General features: G+C 46.4%; 1 protein-coding gene across 6 annotated transcripts in view; it reads left to right on the top strand.

The window, feature by feature from the left end:
* POGZ (pogo transposable element derived with ZNF domain) overlaps nucleotides 1-23,500 on the top strand; it is a 1,205,269-nt gene that overhangs the window by 889,001 nt on the left and 292,768 nt on the right. For all 6 annotated transcript variants that reach the window (XM_069650424.1, XM_069650460.1, XM_069650451.1 and 3 more), the window contains exon 11: nucleotides 16,509-16,609. In XM_069650424.1, coding sequence (XP_069506525.1) covers nucleotides 16,509-16,609 — 101 coding nt within the window. The remainder of the gene's footprint in view (nucleotides 1-16,508; nucleotides 16,610-23,500) is intronic.

Genomic DNA, 23,500 nt, shown 5'->3' with positions numbered 1-23,500 from the left:
AAGTAACTTGTTCCATACATGTGCTGGAACTCTTAGCAGTCAAAATGGGTCTCTCATTCCTGTTTCCTTCCAGGACACAGTACCACATCTGTTTTACATAAGCAAACAAGGCAGCACACATTCAAGAGCTTTCTCTTCCAGCACAGCATATGTCATTGGTGTGTCAACAAATATATTCATCCAAAATAATAAGAATGTGTTAAGTCTTTTATATAGATCTTTAATCTAAAGTGCTTTACATAGAACATACTTACATACTATTATAACCCAATCGAAATTGGTACTCAAATATCGACCTTTGCAGGAGGAAAGGCTAAATTGGCTTCGCTGGGATACGAATCTGCGACCTGTAAATCACAGCAACAAGCGTTTTACCCGCTGAGAAATCTTACTGGCATGTGCCAGGAGAGCACAACTGCTTGTGTTAAGCAAAGTTTGTATGCAGTACCCTCTGGGAACACTACAAACAACTATGATACAGGTATAGGCAACCCAACTTTTGGTATAAGCTTGTACTACACAGTTTTGGTAGCGTGTTGAGCAGCCAGGCTTATCTCAAGAGGGGAAATGTGAGATGTAGTGGAGTTACACAAAGATTCACACTTACAGGTATTCAAGTAAACTCTTACACTCAAGGTTTCTTGCATAAACAATTATTTATCAGTCAGTTTTAAAGCCTTCTTCAGAAGAAAGCAATAGAATAGTAACACACAAATACACTTCAATACTGTACACTCCTAGTTTCTAAATCAGTAAAGACCCTTTTGGGATGGCCCACAGACAAAACCTACACCCACAGGTGGCTTCAGTAACGAGGGTGCTGGGGTCATTAATATCTTATTGTTGGCATTCAGAATACTCTTAAAAGTTGGTAAAAGTCAAAGGTTATTAGAACAAAAGACCACAAATATTCCTAAGCAGGTAAGTACTTTTAGATATTCTTAGAAGAGTCATTCAATTCAATAGGCTAAGCCAAAGTCAATGGGCAAAAGTCTTGATGAAGCACTTCTGGTAAGTAAATGGGAAAGTCTTTGCACAAGTTGTTAGGAGTTTTTGATGAAAAGAAGAATCAAATGTAGGGCCACAAGCTGATTAGATTTGTGGAAGTTACAAGAACTTCTACAGTAAGAGGTAAGTTCTCTTAGACTTGTTTTACAGTACTCTTTAAAGAAGGAAAGCTGCAGCTGATGACTTCTGTTGCTGTGCAGCTCTGCAGGTCTCACTGTTCCTGGGCCTCAGTCGTGGGAACAAGAGGGAGGACGTTGGGGGGACTCCTGCAATGCACTGGGACTGTCAAAACCTGCAACCAGCAAACTTCACCTTCAGTGGTTGTTTTGGGTTTCAGCTACCGCAAATAGCAACAGCGCGGTTCCTGGCAGTCAAGGTGGACGGTCCTGCACTCTGCTGAGGGGGCTCAGGCTTGGTCATTCCTGCTTCATTGGAGTCCGGAGGATCTTCCAAAGGCTTTAGGCCAGCTTAAAAGTAACGCACACAATCTGGTGTCCCTCTGCCCGGCTATACAGTTTCCTACAGCAACTCTGAGGGAACTCAACCAGCTCCGAGATGGGTGTCCAGGTGGCTTACTTTGGAGTCGATTGGTCCCACCAAATCAAAGGAGAAGTAGTCCTTGCAGGGGCTTCTCTGTCGATGCGAACTTGGCTTTTCGGCACTGCAGCAGGGCTTCACCGGGCAAACCAACGGTCCTAGAGTTGCAGCAGGCATCCTCTTCAAGCTCTTCTTTGGTTCCTTTGTCCAGTGGTCGACTCTTCCTTCCAAGCCAAAAGACTCTCTGTGGTATCCTAGTATGGTTGTAGCTAGTGCTTGTGTATGAAAGGGTCTCATAGAATGTTAAAGTGGAGCTGAGATTGTTGGAGGCATGGGGATTCCACAGTGTCGGTTGGGACTGGAGATAGACTGGGAACCAGGGCAGAGGCTTGTTACTTACTCTCCTACCTTTCATTGACTATGCTATGTAACTTAGAAGAATAAAGCCTGTTCCTTTTATACTTACCTGAGTCAGCCTGGTTCCTGCTCCATGTCATTCCTGACTCGGATACTTCATTTGGCGACGAGGATTATGAACCTGGAGTATGGTATGGAGAGTGAAGGAGTGAAGGAGTACTGAAGAGAAGAATCCTGATGCCCATGTACCTGTCTTGACATCGGAAGATGAAGTAATCCTGGCAATGGATGTGGCATCAGGCATTGGTAACCCATCCATGAAGACCTTGGCATGAGGATGGGTACTGGAGTAGCTGAGGGAGATTGGCAGCAGGAGTTTTGCCATTTTATGCCAGGAGGCCATTGAGCAGCCTGTTGTATGGCATCAAACAGGACTCAGTGACAGATGCAGTTGCCATTGGAGTTTGGCCCGGAGATTTACTGTGGATCCTAGCGCCGTTGCGCTTTTCAAGAGCAAGGGTTTCTGGGACCTGAAGTCCGTGGAGGAACTTTATAAATCAGATGAAAAAGAAAAAAAAATTGGCGTTTTCTTTCTGGAGGGGCCGTGGGTGGCGCGCACCCATTTGTGCCCCTGCGTTCCAGCCGTGCCATTGGGTGGAACGCATGAGAAATGCCTGCGTCATCTGTTTTTTCCATTTTCGGAGCTCCGGAGCTGTGTGGTTTAAAGATGAGGCCTGCATCTGAAGAGAGGTCCTAGAAGCATGGGCAAGCGTGATGACGTGCCCGGGAGATAACAGATTGTGGAGTAATCCCTCTGCGTTGCCTGCCGTAGGGAAATGAATGCTCGTGGAAATTAAACTGCAACGGACTGCCTGGAGGATTGGTAAATGGGAGGTACGTTATCCTCTTGACCTTTGCCACGACAATGGAGATAAATGGTACTGTAATCCTTTTACTCACTGTTGCGGAATGAGAAACATGTTACTTTCATTATGGAAGGGCCGTCATGTCTGACATTTCTTTATTAGCTGGAGTTTGTTTACGGAGCGGGGCACCCTGAGTGTGTTTTGCCAGAAATAATGCAGGGCACGGAGCTAATGGAGTTGTTAACATGTTTTTTTTCAGGATTACATGCTCCGGTATAACGAACGCATGGAATTATGTATTTTAAGTTTGAAGTTGTTTTACATGGTCATTTTGTATTTGGGAGGGCATTCATATTTAATTATGCAGTGGTAATTATTGCCTCGAGAATAGTGATGCATTTTAAGGTTTGAAGTCTATACCATATTATCGGTTTTGTGAAGTGAAATTAACTATTGGGGAAGTAAATGCAAGTCGGGGTGCACTTTGTGCTCTAGGTGTAAGTGACTGATAAATGCATTTTAGGAAAATGTGCACAGTTTTAAAGACTGAACATGATTCATTTTGAGAAATTATTTAATGTGTTGGAGTACAATTATACAAAGGAGTTTAATATTGTATTTGTCCACAGCACTGGTTTTGCATATTATGCAATTTTGAAGGGATTTTGTTAACATATGAAGAATATTCATTATGAGTTTATATGGGATTCACAAATCATTTTTTATCTTTGTGTTTTGAGCACCCAGCATGGTGACTGATCACCACCATGGCTGGTGGTGCAGCACATCTCTGTTTTAGGAAATGTAGAGATTTTAAAATGCGCATTTGTGAGTAGTCGGTATGTTGTGTGGACTGTAAATTGGAGTTTGCATTTTGGAGTTTGCAAGTTTGAAGTTGTTGTGTGTTGTAGGGGTGTACACATGATGTATATTTGTGTATTGTTGTGTATGTGGAGGTTGTAGAATTCATGTGTTGGAGTTTCATGTATTTTGTGGAGTGGCTTTCACATGCTGGCCGGGTGTGTTTTGCTTTTGTTAAAAAACCTTTTCTAGTAACCTCATTTTTTTGGGAAATTGGACACACTTGTTATAGTCGTGTTCCAGTTGAGGTTAACCCTTCAGTAGGGTAGAGATGTAGACACCAGGGCACGGGGCCCATTTTTTTGGTAGTATGGAGTTCTTATAGATGCAATTATGCATGGGGGTTTTGGGCAGGAGGCCCATTTTATAGGTATATGCGTTAAAGGTGACCGCACATGGTGGTGTCTGCTAGTAGTAGTTAGGCTCCTAGAATGTTGTCTGTAGTGCCAGGTGGTGCAGGTTAAGTTCAGTTGTTTAGCACACCAGTTGAATTTTATGTCTAATAGGTTTTTGGAGTGGCACACAGTTTGTAGGTCAGTGTTAGATTTTTTGACTGTGGTTAAATTCTTTTGGGTTGTAGTTGTGGTCGGTGGAGGACCAGTTTAACCATGCACTGACAAATTTGAATTGTTTAAAAATGTTTACATCAAAGTTTTTTACATTTTACTGGGAGCTGTGGAATTTAGCATGATATATTTTTCTTGTGCTTTAATAAGAATTCCAGCATTTTTTCATCCTATGCATAAAGTTTATTCCATCTTTGTAACGGTTGTGTTACTGTTATTTTACATGGTTTTTACTGTGTTTGGGTTTACGCAGCATTTTTCTTACTTTCTATGGTTGCGTTTTGTGGTTTATGTGGTCTTTGTCTAGTTAGTCTTCTTGCTATATTTTTCATCCTTTTCTATGTTTTCTTTACGGGAGAAGGGTTAAGGTGTTGAGGCATGGTTGTTTTTGGATACTTTGGTTTTGTTTGTTGTTGGCATGTTAGGATTTTGTTAGGCCATTGTGTACGCTTGTGGGGCTACACTATTTTGGAAGGTATGTTGGTCTCGTTGAGACGTGGTTTGTGCTCAGGTGTGGCAGACCTGAGGCCAGGAGTGGCAGTTCTGGCAAAAGGTGGTAGGTTAGGAGGGTTTATGTTGGTAGTTTAGTTTTTATTGTCCATGTGGCAAGGTATCCGCTTGGTGGTGGCAGCACTGAGACCTCACAGTGGTAGGCCAGGGTAGAATGTGTTTTGGTTTGTTTTGATTGTGATCCTAGCATGATGGTGAGGGTATTCTGTTTCTTGTAGTTTGTTTGTTAAGGAGGGGGATGTGTGGTATCCTGGTATGATTGTAGCTAGTGCTTGTGTATGAAAGGGCCTCATAGAATGTTAAAGTGGAGCTGAGAGTGTTGGAGGCATGGGGATTCCACAGAGTGTCGGTTGGGACTGGAGATAGACTGGGAACCAGGGCAGAGGCGTGTTACTTACTCTCCTACCTTTCATTGACTATGCTAGGTAACTAAGAAGAATAAAGCCAGTTCCTTTTATACTTACCTGAGTCAGCCTGGTTCCTGCTCCATGTCATTCCTGACTCAGATACTTCACTCTCCTTTTATTCAGTTCTCTCCCATTCATTCCAGCTTAGCTGTCACTCACCCAGCAGGGTGGCTGTCCTTGCCGGACAGTCAACCAGCCAACCACCACAGAGTGCTTTTGGGTCTCCTAGCAGACTAAGTGAAGGGAGTTTCGGGCACCTCCCTCACTTCCTGCCTACCCCAGACACTCTGGAGCCAGAGGCACGCTTCACTCCTGAATCCCGCCAAAGGCAATGAACAAAGAGACCAAACCTGGTTTGGCGCGCAGGGAAAATCTCTAGAAGGACCTTTCCACAAAGACATGGGGGAAAAAAGAAGACCTGGGACCATTTTGTCAACTATGGCTCTGCGCCATTTTGAAAAAGATGGCTCCCGCGGTTAGCGTTATCGGAGCTGCGAACAGCTGGGTAAATTCAAACCATGGTAGTTCAAAACGAAACCACTGCCACCAGCCAGTCTGTGAGGAAAGGGTAACATAAAAATGTTACATGAGCATCTAGACACAGATGATACTAAGTAACCCCTCCAGCACTCTATTGTAAAATGGGATGTGCTGGATCTAGTAAGTTACAATGCCAAGTAACGTCAATTTCACTTTACTGCTCTGGGAAACAGTAGTTTATCCAAGAGAAGGTATCTAAACCTTGGGAAATCTGCAAAACTTCCCTGTGCCACTGCACTGAAGCTGCTGTGTGGCCACAATCTAAAAGACGATGCCTATGGAGTTTGTCAGACTCCATAACCAAAATAAACAGAGGTAAAATTCACATTAAAATACATGAGAGAGTGTGGGAAAAAGGGTCACACTCTCTTCGGGTAAAAAAAAAATTGAAGTCCTCAACATCCAGGAAAGTTGCTGGGGGTGGGGGTCTCTAAGGTGGGGGGAATTAGCACATTTTTTAGAATCCTCCCTAACACCTTGCAGACAACTTAAGAGTTTTGGTGCAAGAATACAAATGTGAACTCGGCAGAAGCGCACTCTAACACATTTTCATAGCTTGGGGTCATCCATCAGTAGTTCTTTTTGCAACAGCAGATGATGCAAAATGCCCAGCTTTCACACCCAGTTACCTGCAATAGTGGTCACACACAATGTTTTATGGAAGAATTAGTCTTGGATATTTGCACATGCTTTTCCCTCTAACCCCATTATTTCGCAAGGTGGTACACAAGTTATTTCAGAAGCTTCATTACACCAACGTGGCGAGACTGTGTGTTCTTAAGTCATAATGCATTGTAGTTTCATACATTGACTGTCTAAGCTGAATTATTGTGTCTGGCCTGAGGTCCTAGACCACTCTCATTCACTCCTGAGACTAAGCCTTCAGTGCTCTTCTACGTACCTTTATTGGGTTTTAGCTTAACTCTGACTCCCTGTTCACCATGGTAGGGTGGCTTCCTAAAATCGTCTCCCCAGGGTTGATTTTAGAAAACCATTTTAACAGCTTCCACAGGGGGAAGAGTTTTGTGAACCAGTCAGGGCAAGCAGTAAAACAAGATACCCACATTTGTCACAAATGAGGACTTTCAAACCGAACAGCCTGGGAATTCTGATGGATTCTTGCCACGTACCTTACAGCTTTTTCAGCCTAGCTCACTACTTGACACTGTCTCTCCAAAAAGAAGCAGCTCTAAAGTGACACCTTTGTGAATTTCTTTATCTACATGTTACCCTTAGAAACCCACTTGTGAGAAACCTGAAGGTATTCTCACTCCTTCTCCCCCTGGATCCTCTGCTCAGGTGGCCAGGGGACGGCCATCACTGTTGCATCCAGACCCTCTGGGTGGACATGCGAGGGAGGATCACCTGGGTTGAGGGTCCTTGGGGATTATGAGTGGGGTACCCACGGGTAATTCACGGTATTCCCCCCTTTTAGTTATTTTGTTTGTATGTTAGGCACTCATACAGCAAGTAAAATACTGTTTCAAAGTGCCCACGGGACACGGGATGGGGCAGGGGGTCCAAGGCAGTGAAATACACTACACAATAATGAATAAGAGCAGTGGAGGGAAAAGGAGGCCAGGACAAACCTACTATGCTTTGAGAGTATTCAGAACGTGCAATTGCAGCAAGGAAAGGGGCCGAGGTAGTAAGTGCAGGGGGGTTCCGGGCTCAGGGGTGAGTCACAGATGAAGTGGGTGGTTTTTGAGTGTTACATGGCCAAGGGCCATGTTAGGAGTAGGTGCGATCCTCTAGGGTGGAGGGTGTGTCAGGCCAAGTGATGAGGGGATACCGGAGCTGGGCTGATTGGGTGTAGGTGGTCAGGGGACCTGAGGATGCATAAGGTGCCCGGACACCAATCACAGCAACTGTGGGATTAGAAGGGAAGGACGTGAAGAGGAATTTAAGGGGGGGGGGGCTGTTCCATAGGAGGGAGGCAGCTAAGGAAAGCCATCGACCACCAACCCTCTGTTTAGCAAAACACTTTACACACCATTTGTGCCAGAAGAACAAAGTGGTCTAGAGGGAGAGTATTTAGTAAGATAAAGTTGAAAATAGTGTGGTCCCCGGGCCCAGGCAGCCTTGTGGATGATGCAGAGTGATTTCAGTTTAATCTGTGTAGCAACCGGGAGCCAATGAAGACTTTTTAGGGCAGGAGAGATGCAGTCCTAGGGTTTAATTTAAGGCCAAGGATAAATCCTGCTGCCCTATTCTGGATTAGCTGAAGGGGTCACATAGTGGAAGAAGGTAGATTCAAGAGTAGGCTATTGCAATAGTCCAGCCTAGAGAGAACTAGGCTCTGCTAACATTGGGCATTTGGGGGAAAGTGAGAAAAGGGAGAATTCCTTTGAAAAGGAAGAGCTGAAAGTGGGTCTTCTTGGCAATGTCCTGAGTGTGATAGAGGAAGGAGAGAGAGGAGTCAAAGAGAACTCCCAAGTTTTCTGGCTTCAGAAGGAGGACCAGGGGGAGAGCCCAAAGAGGAAGGCCAGAGTGAAGGGAAGAAGGAGGTAGCACGGTTCCCGATGGGAAGGATCTCAGTTTTACAGGCGTTGAGGCATAGATTATTGGAGGTGCACTAGGACTGGATGGCAGTCGGGGATGATGGAGGGTGCAAGAGGGTCATCTGGAAGTTTGAAAAAGAGCTGTTGTCTGCGTTACACTGGAAGTTTGAGAAGGTGATGAGGCATGCCAGCAGAGCAAGGTAGATGTTAAAGAGCCAAGGGGAGAGGATAAAACACCTGGGGACACCACAGGTGTAGAAGGAAGTAGGAGAGAAGGTGCCCAAGATGACTTGGGAAGAGCGGTCAGAAAAGAAGGCTGTCAGCCAGTCCAGTGCCCGTTCCGAGATACCAAGGGTATCATGGAGCCGTTGTATGAGGATGGAATGGTTGACTGTGTCAAAGGCAGAGGAGAGATTGATGAGGATGAGGACAGCAAGGGGAGTTGGAGTCCAGAGATGCAAGCAGTTCTTCACAGGTGTTCAGAAGAGCAGTTTCCATGCCTCTGGATGCCCGGAATCCAGAAAGATGGTTGTGGAGACCATCAACGAGTTCAGTGTGTGAGTTGAGTTGGGGCAATGCCAACTTCTCCATCAGCTTCCCCAGGAAGGGGGAGATGGAAATAAGGCGGTAGTTGGCAGGGCAGGTAGTCTGTTGAAGGTTTTTTCAGGAGTGCGTGCACAAGTGAGTGTTTAAGGGAGGAGGGGAAGATCCAGTATCAAAAGAGCGATTGCAGAAATCAGCTGGGGCGAGGGAGCCAATGTTATCCTGGATGGTTCTGGATGAGCAAGGGGAAACATGTTTAAAGGAGACCTTCATGGAGCGGACAACTCTGGTAACTTCTTCAGGTGTGACTGGGGAGGAGGGAGACGGTCCAAGGGAGGCAAAATGGGTGAGCGATGGGTGGAGTTTACCTGGCAAGTGTGTCCAGGTTGTCTGAATTTTTGGTAGCAAAGTCTGTGGCCAGTGCATTGCAGAGGGCCTGGGAAAGAGAAGGGGAGAAGACTGTGGAAGGGTTGGCTAGCTCCCTGCAGATCTTGAAAAGTTCAGCCATGTTGTTGGATGCGCCGGAAACCCTTGCCTGTTTGTAGGCTGTTTTCTTGGCGCGGGTGGAGAGTCTATATTGCTTTTCGAGCAGGCGGCAGGCCAGTTTGTCAGAGGGTGAGCCTAAATTTTGCCGCTTCCATTCACCGATATGCACTTTAGTTTCTGGGCTGCAAGTTCAGTCATATCGGGTGTTATGCTTAAAGGCAGGTTTCAGGTGGATCCACATGACTGTGGCAAGAATGTCAAGAGTATTGGTGATGGAAAGGTGGAGGCTGCTGCGATTAGAATCAGTTGGTATCGGAGGTCGGGAGGTGAAGGGGAATGAAGGTGGTAGCGAAGGCAGCATCTGACACTAGTTTCATCGGGGGATGTTAGTGAACGAGTTTGGCAGGGCTTTTTGGGGGCCGTCAGAGTGCCAAGGGGACCCAGGTGGGAGGCGAGGAGAGAATAGTCTGACCAGTTTAGAGGGGTGACTAGTGGAGAGGGAGAGGTCAAGAGGTGTAGGAGGGCGTCCAGAGTACATCCAGCTGAGTGGGTTGGCCCAAAAGGGAGAATGGAGAAGAAAAGAGGTGCAGAGGCCAATAAAGAGAGTGGATGCAGAGTCAGGGGAGTCCAGTTGGATGATGATTTGCACACAGAAGGAGGTTGTAGGTGGATGAAGTAAGGAAGAGCAGAAATCAGCCCATTCAGAGAGGAACAGGGTGGTGGCGCCTGAAGAGCTGGTAAATCGTAGCAATGGTCAGGGTGGAAATGAGAGAGATGACCAACTTGCAAACCAGGTTTTCAGAGGAAGGGTAGTGCTGGGTGGGTAAGATGGAAGCAGGAACCCACTCGGGGAAGATTAAAGCCCCCCACCAGTGCAGCGATATTGAGTTTTGGAGATGATTTTGAAGCCATTGGGAAGGAGGGTGTCAAAACCAGTAACTGAGCTGGCATTGAACCATGTCTCGGTTAAGAGTGAGAATGTCGAGGTCAATGTCTTCAAGAAGGAGGCAGATGTCAGCAGAGTGTTTGTTGACTGAGCGGGCGTTAAGGTTCACCAGATGGACATGGTCATGGCCTTTGAATGTTTTCTGAGGTGGTGTACAGGGGTGTGGTACACCAGTCCGAGGAGGGAGAGTGGTAGGGGGAGATGCAGGAGAAGTAAGGAAGTTAATGAGAAGGCAGAATCCGGTCAAAGATGAGGATTTATTTACAGACAGTAAATCTACCCTTACCCCTCCCACAACCTCTTTAGGTTGCAGAGGAGAACGGCATGCCAAGACCCTGACCCGGCGTTGGTGAGGGGCTGCAGCGTGACTAGGGGGCTATCTCCAGAGAGCCGGAGAGAAGCACCCTGCAGGCTGCTATTGGCGGTCTGAACATTGCTTGTTCCCTTGGGACCTGTCTGCCCCAAGGATGTCTGAGAGGCAGGTGGTGAGACCCTGACCTCATGCTTGCACTACCAGAAGGGACCGCTTGTCAATGTGCTGTTGCCCGGGTAAGTCTCGTGAGAAAGTGTAAGTGTGTGAGAGACTCGGGAGTATGCGACTGACTGAAGCAGTGCGGGCAAAAAGAATGCATAAAGCGGCATAGAGCGGAAAAGAGGAACGAAATTAATGAAACCAATATGAAAGAAGTGACAAGATGCAGAGAAAGTAAGAAAGTAAGAAAAGCAGAACGCGCAAGTAGCGCAAAGTGAAAGAACTGTCATAAAGGGGGCGTGTGTTAGGCAAAGTTTCTATGCAGTACCCTCTGGGACCACTACACACACCTCTGACTACATGTCTATGCAACCCAAACTTTGGTACAAGCTTGTACCACAGTTTTGGTAGCGTGTTGAGCAGCCAGGCTTGTCTCAAGAGGGGAAAATGTGAGCTGTAGTGGAGTTGCACAAAGATTCAGTTACAGGTATTCAAATAAACTCTTACACTCAAGGTTTCTTGCATAAACAATTATTTTATTTATCAGTCAGTTATAAAGCCTTCTTCAGAAGGGAGCAATAGAATAGTAACACACAAATACACTTCAATACTGTAACCTCCTAGTTTCTAAATCAGTAAAGACCCTTTTGGGATTGCCCACAGACACAACCTAGACCCACAGGTGACTTCAATAACTAGGGTGCTGGGGACATTAATTTCTTACTGTTAGCATATAGAATAATCTTAAAAGTTGATATAAGGCAAAGTTTATTAGAACAAGAGACCACAAATCTTCTTAAGCAGGCAAGTACTTTTAGATTTTCCTAGAAGATTCATTTGGTTCAATAGGCTAAGCCAAAGTCAATGGGCAAAAGTCTTGTATAGGATGAAGCACTTCTGGTAAGTAAATGGAAAAGTCTTTGCACAAGTTGTTAGGAGTTTTTGATGAAATGAAGAATCAAATGTAGGGCCACAAGCTGATTAGACATGCGAGTTGTAGACGTTACAAGCACTCTACAGTAAGAGGTAAGTGTTGGGGAGAATTCTCAAAAATGTGCTAATTCCCTTTACCTTAGAGACCCACAGCAACTGTGCTGTATTTTAAGGACTAGATTGTTTTTACCTGGAGAGTGTGTGACCCTTTTTCCCACTGGCATGTGTTTTGAAATGTATTTCCCTTGTGATTTCTTTGGTTATGGAGTTTTAGACAACTCCATAGGCATCATCTTTTCATTTGTGTCACACAGCACCCTCAGAGCAGTGGCACAGGGAAACCTTTCCAGGCTTTCCCAAGGTTTAAATACCTTCTCTGGGATAGACTACTGTTTCCCAGAGTAAGTAGAGTGAAATTGACTTTACTAGTCTTTTTAAATTCCTAGACCCAGCATACCCTATCTTACAATAGAGTGCTGGAGTGGTTACTTAGTATCCCCTATGTCTAGATACTTGTGTAGCAGTTAAATGCTACCCTTTCCTCTCGAAATGGCTGGTGGCAGTGGTTTTGCAGCTAACAACCATGATTTTTCCCGACCGCAAACACCTGTAGCGTTAAATTGCGGGAGCCATGTTTTTCAAGATGGCGCCTGAGGCCCCCTCTGTAAAAACAGGCCCCGCTCTTCTTTTTTTTGCCATTTCTTTGTGGAAAGGTCCTTCTAGAGTTTTGCTCTGCGCGCCAAACCAGGCTTGGTTCCTTTGTTCATTCGCTTTTGGCGGGCCTCAGGACTGAATACCGCCTCTGGCGCCCAAGTGTCTGGGGTGGGCAGGAAGTGAGGGAGGTGTCCGAAACACCCTCTGCTTTGTCTCCTAGGAAACCCAAATGCACTCTGTGATGATTGGCCGGCTGACTGTCTGGCAAGGACAGCCACCCGGCTGGGCGTTTTGGGCACCTCCCTCACTTCCTGCCTACCTCAGGCACCCTGGAGCCAGAGGTGGGTTTCACCTGTGAACCAAATCTGGATTGGCGCGCAGAGCAAATCTCAAGAAGGACCTTTCCACAAAGAAATGGCGAGATAAAAAACAGGCGCCATTTTTACAAAGATGGCTCCTGTGTGTGCTTTACTATAGCTGCAAACGCAGCCCCCGGTAAAGGCACACCATGGTAGTTCAAACGAAACCACTGCCACGAGCCATTCTATGCGAAAAGGGTAACATAAAAAATGTTACATGATAAACTAGACAAAGGGGATACTAGGTAACCCCTCCAGCACTCCATTGTAAAATAGGGTGTGCTGGGTCTAGATAGTTACAATGGTAATTAAAGTCAATTTCACTTTACTGCTCTTGGAAACAGAAGTTTATCCAAGAGAAGGTATTTAAACCTTTGGGAAATCTGAAACACTTCCCTGTGCCACTGCACTGAAGGTGCTGTGGTACACAATGTAAAAGATGATGCCTATGGAGTTTGTCAGACTCCACAACCAAAAGAAATCGTGTTCAAAGTCGCAATAAAATAAATGAGAGATGGGGGGAAAAAGGGTCACTCTCTCCAGGTAAAAAAAAACAAGTCCTCAAAATCGAGCAAAGTTGCTGGGGGTCTCTAAGGTGGAGGGAATTAGCACATTTCTGAGAATTCTCCCTAACTGCCTGATCGACCTAAAACGAGGGAGAAGGGTGCAAGTGATCCGGCAGAGAGAAGGGTGCACGGGAGAAGATAAAGAAGGTGCCAGTGGGCACATGATAGAAGGAAAGCAAACGGAGGAGAACAAGAAGGGGGTGCAGAAAGCCCCTTAAGGCAAAAGGTTAAAAGAAGAAAGAGCAGGAAATTAAAGGGAGGTTAAAGCTCGGAGTGGTCACGCTTAGGAGGAGCAAAGAACCTGGCGTTTTCGAAAGTCTTTGATGCTATCCCTTGAAAGAATTGTATATGAAAGAAAGGTACATCCTGACAAGCTGAACTTGTTTTGAAACTCAAGAGGCCTAAGCTTGGGGAACGGAACCCTAATAGGCCTATCAAAGCGGAATCTTAATTATTGTGTTACAGAAGGAATTGAAGCTGGGGAAAGGGAACCTTGAGACGCTTAAAGAATAACTTTTATTTTGGTTATATTTTGAACTTGGAAGGACTAAAGCTCCGAGAAGGGACCCCCAAGGTATTAAAGACATTGGCACTGTTTGAACCATGGAGAAGGTCTTATGAGCAGTCCCTTTTTGATTGAACTCATTCTTTTGAAGCTGCCCATCCTACTCCTGGTGAGAAAACCACCTGAAACCAATCCTGCTTTCCTATTTTCGTTGAACCACCACTTTTTGCTTTTAAAAGACTTCCGAACACGTTTTTGTTAGTGAGGGCAAGCATAGGCTTAGACACAGACCGATATTTATTTTGGACTCTCTGACATTGACTGCCTTAGAAACAGGAGTTAAGGGAGCCATCTCTTTTGTGTTCGGGCCAGTTAGGTATTGCACCAACCAAGAAACTTTTTTTATTTTTATTATTTTAATTCTTAATGTGCCATCTCACCCAGAGGCCTCAGGGCCCACACAAGACAGACAGGGCAGTAGACAGGTGATCAGTGACAGGTACTGGGTGATAAATAAAGTAAATACATTGTTTTTAAGCAAATATCTTTGAGTCTCTGTCCCTTTTGATACCCATACGTGATATAGTATTTCATCGGGACATGGTGTTTTAAATATATTGCATGACATCGTGTTTCTGATACTTTTTCTTGCTGTGCATCTTTCCCATTACCTGTTTGCACATCATGTGCTCAATGGTTACATACAGTAATAACATCTGACTGGTGGATACACCCTGGTTTCAGTGTTTGTGACACTGAGCTTTTGATGGGGACAGTATCTTGATGACGAGTGCTTTTCTAACTCTGCCTGTGGCTTCAACAATTTGCAGTAAACTTAGTCCTGCGCCTTCACAAACGCCCTAATGATATGTACCATCTTTCATTCACTGCAGCAGAGTCTTTGGAGGTTACTGTGATGAATCCTGCAGAGTCATCATTGATTCCCTGGTGGTGATCTCTCCCCACATGGTCAGGGGATGGCAGCCGCTACCGGGCCCTGAGGGTGGTATTATGAGGGAGGATCATGTAGGAGGTGACCACTATGGGGAGAAAGCGATAGCTCACACTAGGAGAGTGTATTTCTCCCCTCACTGTTTTGCAGAAAACTGTAGGACACCTAGGATCCTGATGGCATACTGTCATATTGAGCTGAATACCATTCACACATCATATATACATAACACTTGCACATCTCCTGTCTGTTTTTGTACCAACCAAAAATCCTATGGACTTCAACTCCCATAAAGCCTCAAGTACTGAGACGACTAAGATGGAGTTAATATGGGTCAAAAGAAACAGTAAACTAAATATGCAGGCTAATTGTTGTGATGAGGCCCAACTGCGCGGGACATTTACAAAAGGTTTCTGCATTTGTCATGGAGAAAGAAGCTGAATGGAAGAAGGAAGCAGAACCACGGGAGAAGTCAGAAGCACAGGAACACACTGTGCTGGTGAGAACAGGTGCTCTCAAACTTCTGCTTGAAGGCAGTGCTCGCCGGAGTTGCGCAAGGCCACAGTAGACACCACAGCACCGTGAGAGGACTGCTAGGGAACCGGCAGCAACAGCCAAGCTGCTGGCAGCGCAGTTGAGTCCAGAACCAGTAGGCTTAATGGTGGACGAACGCAGAGGCAGCAGAACACCTGAGAAGAGTTCTGCAGAGCGGAGAACGCCATCCCAAGGTGAAAGCTTCACCGCAGCACCCTGCCATGGGTCAGAGGGAGTGTCAAACACCTTAGAGTCTGCCTAGAGATGTTGGGGCCCTCGGGGCATATCGACAGACATGTGAGCCATTAAGAACTTATTTTGAATTTCGACCAAGTAGAAAACAAAGACAGAATTTGCACATATAGTCCTGCATGAGATGTCAATAGAGAACAAGTAATACCTTAAGCCAAGGAAGTTTAAACAGTAAAGAAATACAACTGTGCTATACTGAAAGAAAAGAAGCCCTGGTGAAAGAAGCACATCAGGCAGTACGCATTTGGGGAGAAGATACCTGGAGATCTGATAAACCTACTAAAGACCTCCTGGCCGAGGAGTATAACAGGAGGTTCTTCATAACAATAAGTTATTGTTTTGAAAGAGCCATTTTTGCTATCCTTAGGAAATTGATCCTAGTAAGACACTTTTGCCATCCTTTAAGTGGTTGTTGTTAAGACACTTTTCCCAATTTTAAGCAGCCATTATTTGATAGAGACATCCAGGGGAAGGGAATGCACGTCTGAATCCAAGGATTATTTTGTTGAATTTATCCATTTGCTTTGAACACTTATTTATACCAAACCTATATTGGAAACACTTTCCTAAAACTCTTAGTATATAATTTTGACGATGAGCCACAGACCGATTTTTCCAGCTAGGGGAAACTCTTTAGGATAAGAACAGATAGGCCTTTATCCAACCCTTTTCTTTTAATAAAGCTGTCCGATGTTGAAAACGCTACTACTTTGTGTCCGCCTCTCATTTCTGACCCCTCACATTACCCTCCCACCCTTATCAGTGGTATGAGTGATGTTGTCAGTGATCAAAATGTTCGATCAATGGATTGTAATCATTTAATTATGAATGCTTTCATTTTTATTTATTTTCTGAGTGTCTGTTTTTAAGCTACAGCAGGTTGGGCTGGAATGGTGACCTCTGGAAACCTTTCAAGACTTTGGTAATTGAGAAATTTGAATTGTAGCACTATACCAATAGCTTTACTTTTGTTTTGAACTTTAGAAGTATTATAGGTTTGAGTTGCTAAAAACTTTAAGTATTTCCTAGAGATCATGATTCGTTCTTCATATTGTGAACAGCTCACTGTAGTGAACTCCATTTCTTCAGATTTTATAAAGATGTTGTCTTTTATCATTGACCCCGGCTTCTTAAAACCTTTTTCTCATTGCAGCAAAATGCAAGATTTGTGAGTGGGCCTTTGACAATGAGCCCCTTTTCCTGCAGCACATGAAAGACACCCACAAACCTGGAGAGATGCCATATGTGTGCCAGGTACTGCTCTCATTCCTTAAATGCTAATAAACTATTTCTCATGTCCCTCGCACAGGGATCCCTTTAACTGAATATTTACGTGCCATATGCAGGCATCTCTAAAATGAATTGTGCCTGGCCCAATGTAAGTGGAAACTTCCTTAAATGCGAAAGCATGCAACAGAAATATGTGGTTTCAATGTGTCGTACTGTTAGTAGTGTGATAGTTCGTCCCACTGCGGATACAACTGTGACAGACTCTAAACAATGGTGTTCGGGAGATGTTTCCACAGCCCTCATACCCAAAGGTAAAAAAAGGGTTTCCAGCCAAAAGATGAACCAAACCTCTCTATAATGGTAACCTGTGGCAGAGCAGTCAGGCTTAAGTCAATGAGGAAAGCTTGCAGTAAAGTACAGTTCTTCCCAATAGTTTCCCCTCCAAAAAATACTACACTATTATACTTTAAAAAAAATACACTTTAATATAAAATTACACATGAATATCTATTAGGTAAAATACATTACTTGTGTTAATTGGAACACATAGTAAAACAGTATGTATTAAAACCCACCCTTCATCCTGAATTTAATGCCACTACCGGGTGACCTGCACTATACATATATGAAAAGGGGAGGGAAGAAAAGGGAACCATAGGTCACAGTAAATATGCCTTTTATGAGGTCATAATCCCGACCCAAAATGCCTCACAGAGCCGTAACAATACGTACACATAGTACATGTTATAAATGCAAACGATATTTCGAATGGATTGTATCCTCCCACGTATTCCTCATCTTAGATATATCCTTACCTTCAGCTTGCTGCTTCGGAAAAAAATGTTCTCTCCACCAGAGGGCGCTCCTCTCGAGGCCGCGGCGTCGATGTCCCTCGGCGGCATCCGTCGAGCATCGACGTCATCCACTGTATAAGAGCCTCGAGCGCGCCCATTGGCTTCAGTTCCGTTTTTCTGTTAGCTTCGCTTTGGATCGTTTTCAAACGGCGCTTCAATCTTTCGTGAAAAAGAAAGCTATGTCGTCTTCTTCTAACCCTTCCACACTGAAGACGGGATTTAAAAAATGTCTTAAATGTGGAAAGAAAATGTCTTTGACCGATCCACACTAGAATTGTCTTTGGTGCCTCGGTTCCGACCACCGAATTGAAGACTGTGGTTCGTGCCAGTCTATGACCCATAAGGCCTTAAAAGAATGTAGAGGCAAACTGGCGATGGGGGAGGGTTCATCGAAGTCTACTTCGAAGGGGAAAGACTCGGCCGAGTCTTGGAAAAATATCGTAAAAAACAGGTCGAGGAGCAGATCGAGAAAGTCTTCTTCGTCATCCAAGAAGACAAAGAAAAGACGGCATCAATCTCCCTCATCCTCCTCGACGTCTTCGGAACAGGTGATAGCATGCCCATCAAAGCATGGCTCCCCGAGTAAATGGGAAGCCTTTCGAGATTCCATGCTAAAGTTTGAGAACGCGGCCCAGACCCCCTGAAAAAAGGCTAAAGAAGACCATGCTCCTGCTCACGAAAAACGTGATAGAGGAAGGTCCAAAACGAGAAAAGCTGATAAAAAGTCATCAAGGGTGTCATCGAGGGACTCTTCCGATCACCTTGTGAAAAAGACCTTTCGATGCATAAATCGAAGGTAGAAGGAAACAAAATCACATTGAAACATCATACGCCATCGAAGTTGACATCGATGCCATCGAAGACTTCGAAGGCTCCCGAGTTCACAACTCCTTCGAAGGAAGTTATGTCGAGTTCACGTTCGATAACTTAGAAAGCTCCTTCGACAGTTTCCATAACTCCCTCGACGATTACATCAGTCATCCAAGGTTCCCTCGATGACATCGAAGGCTGTGGGTATGGCATCAGCACCATCAACGTTTACCTCGACGCCCAAGCCTTTAATAAGGGAAAAACCCACATTCTCCAGCATTGGATCTTTCATGGATTCACATGCTTAGAATATTCCCCGTCGTCAGGCTGGGAATCCCCGGTACATTATATAGACCCTTTCCCGTAGGAAAACTTTTTCGACGCTTATGCGTCCTATCCACCTCATTTTGTATCATGCGTGCCCGCGCCGTCAGGGCGTCATGATATAAATACAGGCCCCGCCCCCGCGCTCCCTCAGATTTCAACCGTCTTTCAAAGTAGTGGGATCCTCGTGTTTTACTACTAGTGAAAACTAGGTTGTTTTGTCTGTTTTGCTTCGGCGAAGTTCAAATTCTGGAGAATTATGTCTGGAAAAGCGTTATTTCGCCCGTGTGCAACCTGTGGCCTCAAAATGGTTTATGAAGGAGATGGCCACATGGACTGTATCTACTGTCTCCACCCGCACCACTCGGCGGATACATGTGAAATTTGTCAGGGTTTCTCCCAAAAAACCCTTAAGGACCGAAAAAGAAGGCTGGTCGACTGGCTTAATGACGGAGCAGGGGCCTACCCGGCTTCGGAAGTTGGCTCCACGGCCTCCAGGAGTAAGTCGGAACCTCCATCGAAGAAGGTACGGCCAGCTGAAATGCGGTCTGAGGACAAGCATAAGAGGAAACAGGATGGATCTTCCTCATCACATAAAAAGTCCTCCTCCTCCTCATCATCTAGGACGGAGAGGCTAGCGCTGTCGAAATCCTCCTCAGGGGACCGTCCCAGGTCTTCCATGAGTCGGGAAGCCTCAGCCGGGAAGTCGGTATCCAAATCGACGACGAAGTCTAAGGGCTCGACGACGACGACGACTTGCTCGTCGACCTCGGTGTCATTGACGATGCCTATTACCGTTCAAGCAGCAGCGGTGGGGATTCCCCCGTCGACGGAGACTCAGTCCATGGCTTGGCTGCCCGAGGTCTATGACCCGATCCCCCCAGAGGTCTTACTGCAGCCAGACACGGCCGGCTCGGCGGAAGGAGAAGGTGATCTGGTTCTGCAGCCATCGGATTTAGGCTTACGGCCTTCCACGTCGACTACGACGGCGACGAGTGCAAACGGGGGTATGGTACCGATATCGTCCACGTTATTGACCCCCCAGACGGTTTTGTCTCTGGATGTGCTTAATACTCTTCAGAAGCTCCTGCAGCGGCTGGATACGCATTTCCCTCAGCCCGGGACTTCATCGTCATTTTTGTCTGTACCTTCCGTCGACGAGCAAACTTGTACGGCTCGATCGACGACGAAACACCCATCGGCTCCCCAGGCAGTAAAAGATCGTCCTCGAGCACAGGAGGAGGGTGAGTTGTCGGAGTCTGATTCTGTACTGGGTGACTCAGGGTCAGACATCTCCCTGTCACCTTCGAGGGACCCAACATGGAATTCGGATGTAGAGGTAGAGTCTACGAGGAGCCAGTCACAGCCATCTCCCCCGGATGATGTGGGAGCCTTCCATGCAATGATGGGGAAAGCTTGTTCCGAATTCGGCTTGATTCCGGAGGAGCAGAAGAAAGACTGTTTCCTTTTTGACCATATGGGTCAAAGTAGAAAATCGGTTTTTGCCATCCCAATCCTGGACCACGTGTGGCAAGAAGGTCTCAAAACGATGCGCCATCCGTTCTCGGAGCCCGCCATAAAGGGACGGATCGAGAAAAAGTTTAAAGCTCCGGAGTCCACTCCAAAATGTCTAACATCACAGCCTCTGTCTGACTCGGTGGTGTCGGCGGCAGCGGCTAGGAAGGCTAGGGTCCAGCAAAAATGTTCAACGCCACCTGAAAGCGAGGCTATGAGACAGGACGCCTTTGGAAAGAAGGTGCTCTCGGTCGGAGCGATGACAGTAAGAGCAGCCAATTCCTTAGCGATAGTGTCACGATATGATAGGGAAATGTGGCACAAATTAGCCCCTATCCTAGAACACCTCCCAGACGAACACCGGAAAGCAGCTATGTTACTGGTGCGGGATGGCGAAGAGGCCTCGAACCACGCTATCAATATCGCAGTTGACCTAGCAGAATCTGGGTTCAAACAAATCAACCATGGAGTAGTGCTTCGTCGGCAAGCGTGGCTCAAATGTACTACTTTCCGTCCTGAAGTACAGTACAAAGTCCTTGACATGCCATGCGAAGGGGAACACCTGTTTGGCGAAAAGGTTGATGAAGCGCTGAAAGGGATGAAGGAAGACACGGATACTGCTAGGTCCCTCGGCGCCCTTCAAACGGGTAGAAATTTTCGTTCTTTTCGCCCCTTCAGGGGTGCTTCTGGAAACTCCCGCTTTGGAGCCTCGAGGGACCGTGGATTCAACAGGCCCTCTTACTCTTCACAAGGGTTCAGACGAGCGTCCCAGTCGGCACGTAGAAGCAGGGATTATCAAGCCTCCAGACGGCGAGGCTCAGGTCCGTCGTCAACGAAGACCAAGCAAACCAGCAACCAATGACGGCCTTCGGAACGTTCTGGGGGGTCGAGTCTCTCATCACTTCGACCAATGGAAATGCATCACCACAGATCGATGGGTCCTAGACATGATTCGCATGGGTCATGCGCTGCAATTCAAAGACAAGCCTCTGCGTCTTCCTCCTTTATTCTCGACACAGCCCCACCTCCGAGTCCTACGACAAGAGGCGGCGCTTATGTTGCAAAAAGGGGCGGTAGAGAGAGTTCCTGTAGCACAGGAAGGACAAGGAGTTTATTCCAGGTTCTTTGTTGTAAAAAAGCCAAACGGCAAATGGAGGCCCATTCTCGACCTGAGGGTACTCAACAAGTGGCTAAAGAGCCTAAAATTCAAAATGCTAAAGCTCCAAGAGGTTATCAGGTCGGTGCAACCCATGGATTATCTATCATCACTAGACCTTCAAGATGCTTATTTTCACATTCCAATACGCCCACGACACAGGAGATATTTAAGATTAGTCGTCGGGAGAAAGCATTTTCAGTTCAAGGTCCTCCCGTTGGGGCTCAAGTCCTCCCCCAGGACGTTCACCAAGTGCTTGGCCCCTATAGCGGCCCATTTAAGGAAGGACGGTCATCATGTCTATCCATATCTAGACGACTGGCTGGTCAGAGGTTCATCCAAGGAACAAACACGAGACAGTCTACGAGCCACAATGTCCCTCTTACAGGAACTGGGCTTCGCAATAAACTTCAACAAGTCCTCCGTAGAGCCTTCGAGGACCTTGGTCTTCCTAGGAGCGGAGTTTCATACACACACAAGCCTGGTGAGACCATCCAGCGAAAGAATTCAGAAACTTCAAAACAAGGCGTCGGAATGGAGAAGCGGTACCAAGGTCTCGGTGCGCAAGTACATGTCCCTGCTAGGGACCATGTCGTCCTGCATTCCGCTAATAAACAACTGCCGTCTGTTTATGAGGCCTTGCCAGGAATTTCTAGCGGACCGTTGGGCGCAGAACCGAGGTCGCTGGTCCGACAGACTGGTCGTCGACGAACAACTAGTTCAAGCACTCGGCTGGTGGAGAGTGTCTACTCATCTAACGAAAGGGATGCCTCTACTGGAACCAGAGTTTCAAAAGACGGTGGTGACGGATGCATCGCTGAGCGGATGGGGAGCTCATCTGGATATGTTACAGGTACAAGGCCAGTGGTCCTTGCAGGAGTCCTCCCTGCATATCAACCTGCTAGAACTGAGAGCAGTGCGATGGGCTCTAAAATCTTTTCTTCCGCAACTGAGGGACTCGGTGGTGCCTGTCATGACGGACAACACCACTACGATGTTCTACTTGAGAAAACAAGGAGGGACACGTTCCAGATCCCTATCGACGGAGGCACAGAAAATCTGGCATTGGGCCCTACAACACAACATGCAAATCTTAGCGTTCCACCTACCAGGCGTGAGAAACGTGGAAGCCGATGCCCTCAGCAGAGAAATGAACGAAGTTCACGAGTGGGTACTGAACGACCAACAACTACAACAAGTATTCAAGAAATGGGGACACCCGTCCATAGACCTGTTTGCAACGAAGAACAACCAAAAATGCCATCAGTACGCAAGCAGATGGCCTCAGAAGGGCTCACTGGGGGATGCGTTCTCCTTCCCATGGACGAACAAATTCATGTACGCATTCCCTCCATTTCCCCTGGTCCGGAGGACATTGCAATGGATCCTCAGGTACCCATGTCGTGTAATTCTGGTGGCCCCATACTGGCCCAGACAGGTGTGGTTTTCAGACCTGCTACACTTAGCGGCGGCGGAACCGATGAGATTCAAGAAGACCCCCGACCTTCTGTCTCGACAGGACGGTGTTGTTTGGCATCACGACCCGGACAGCCTCCAGTTGACGGCCTGGCTCCTGACTTCGCCGAATTTGGTCGGCTAACGATTCCGGAGGACTGTCGGCGTATCCTACAAGCGGCAAGAGCACCTTCCACAAACGCCTCATACGCGTACAAATGGAAAAGTTTCTGTCAATGGTGCGAGGATCAACCAGGCTTGGCCCCGCAATCGATTAAGCCAGAACAGCTCCTTCCATACTTGCTGCTCTTAGCTCAAAAGGGCCTGTCGGTATCTTCAATAAAAGTACACCTAGCAGCCATTTCCAGGTTTACTCGTCGACGGCACTCGGCACCTTTGTTCAGCGACCGCCTGATTAAGCACTTCCTTAAAGGCCTCTTTCGGAGTTTCCCTCCAGAGAAGAAATTTCCGCCGGAGTGGAGCCTTAATCTGGTCTTAACATCTCTTATGAAGCCTCCTTTTGAGCCAATGTCATCATCGTCTCTAAAGTTTCTGTCGTGGAAATTGGCCTTCCTGGTGGCTATCACTTCAGCACGACGTATTTCAGAAGTTCAGGCTCTAATGGTAGACCCACCATACTTACGATTTTTCAAGAACAAGGTAGTCCTAGCCACTAACCCGCAGTTTATACCAAAAGCTCCTTCGGTGTTCCATAAACACTCCTCTATTGTGTTGCCTACGTTTTTTCCGGCGCCATGCTCGGGAGCGGAGCGCATGCTACACACATTGGATGTAAAAAGG

The sequence above is a fragment of the Ambystoma mexicanum genome, chromosome 1p, assembly GCF_040938575.1.
Source record: "Ambystoma mexicanum isolate Mex_15411 chromosome 1p, UKY_AmexF1_1, whole genome shotgun sequence".
Classification (NCBI taxonomy): Eukaryota; Metazoa; Chordata; class Amphibia; order Caudata; family Ambystomatidae; genus Ambystoma; species Ambystoma mexicanum.
This window is presented reverse-complemented; position numbering and strand designations above follow the sequence as displayed.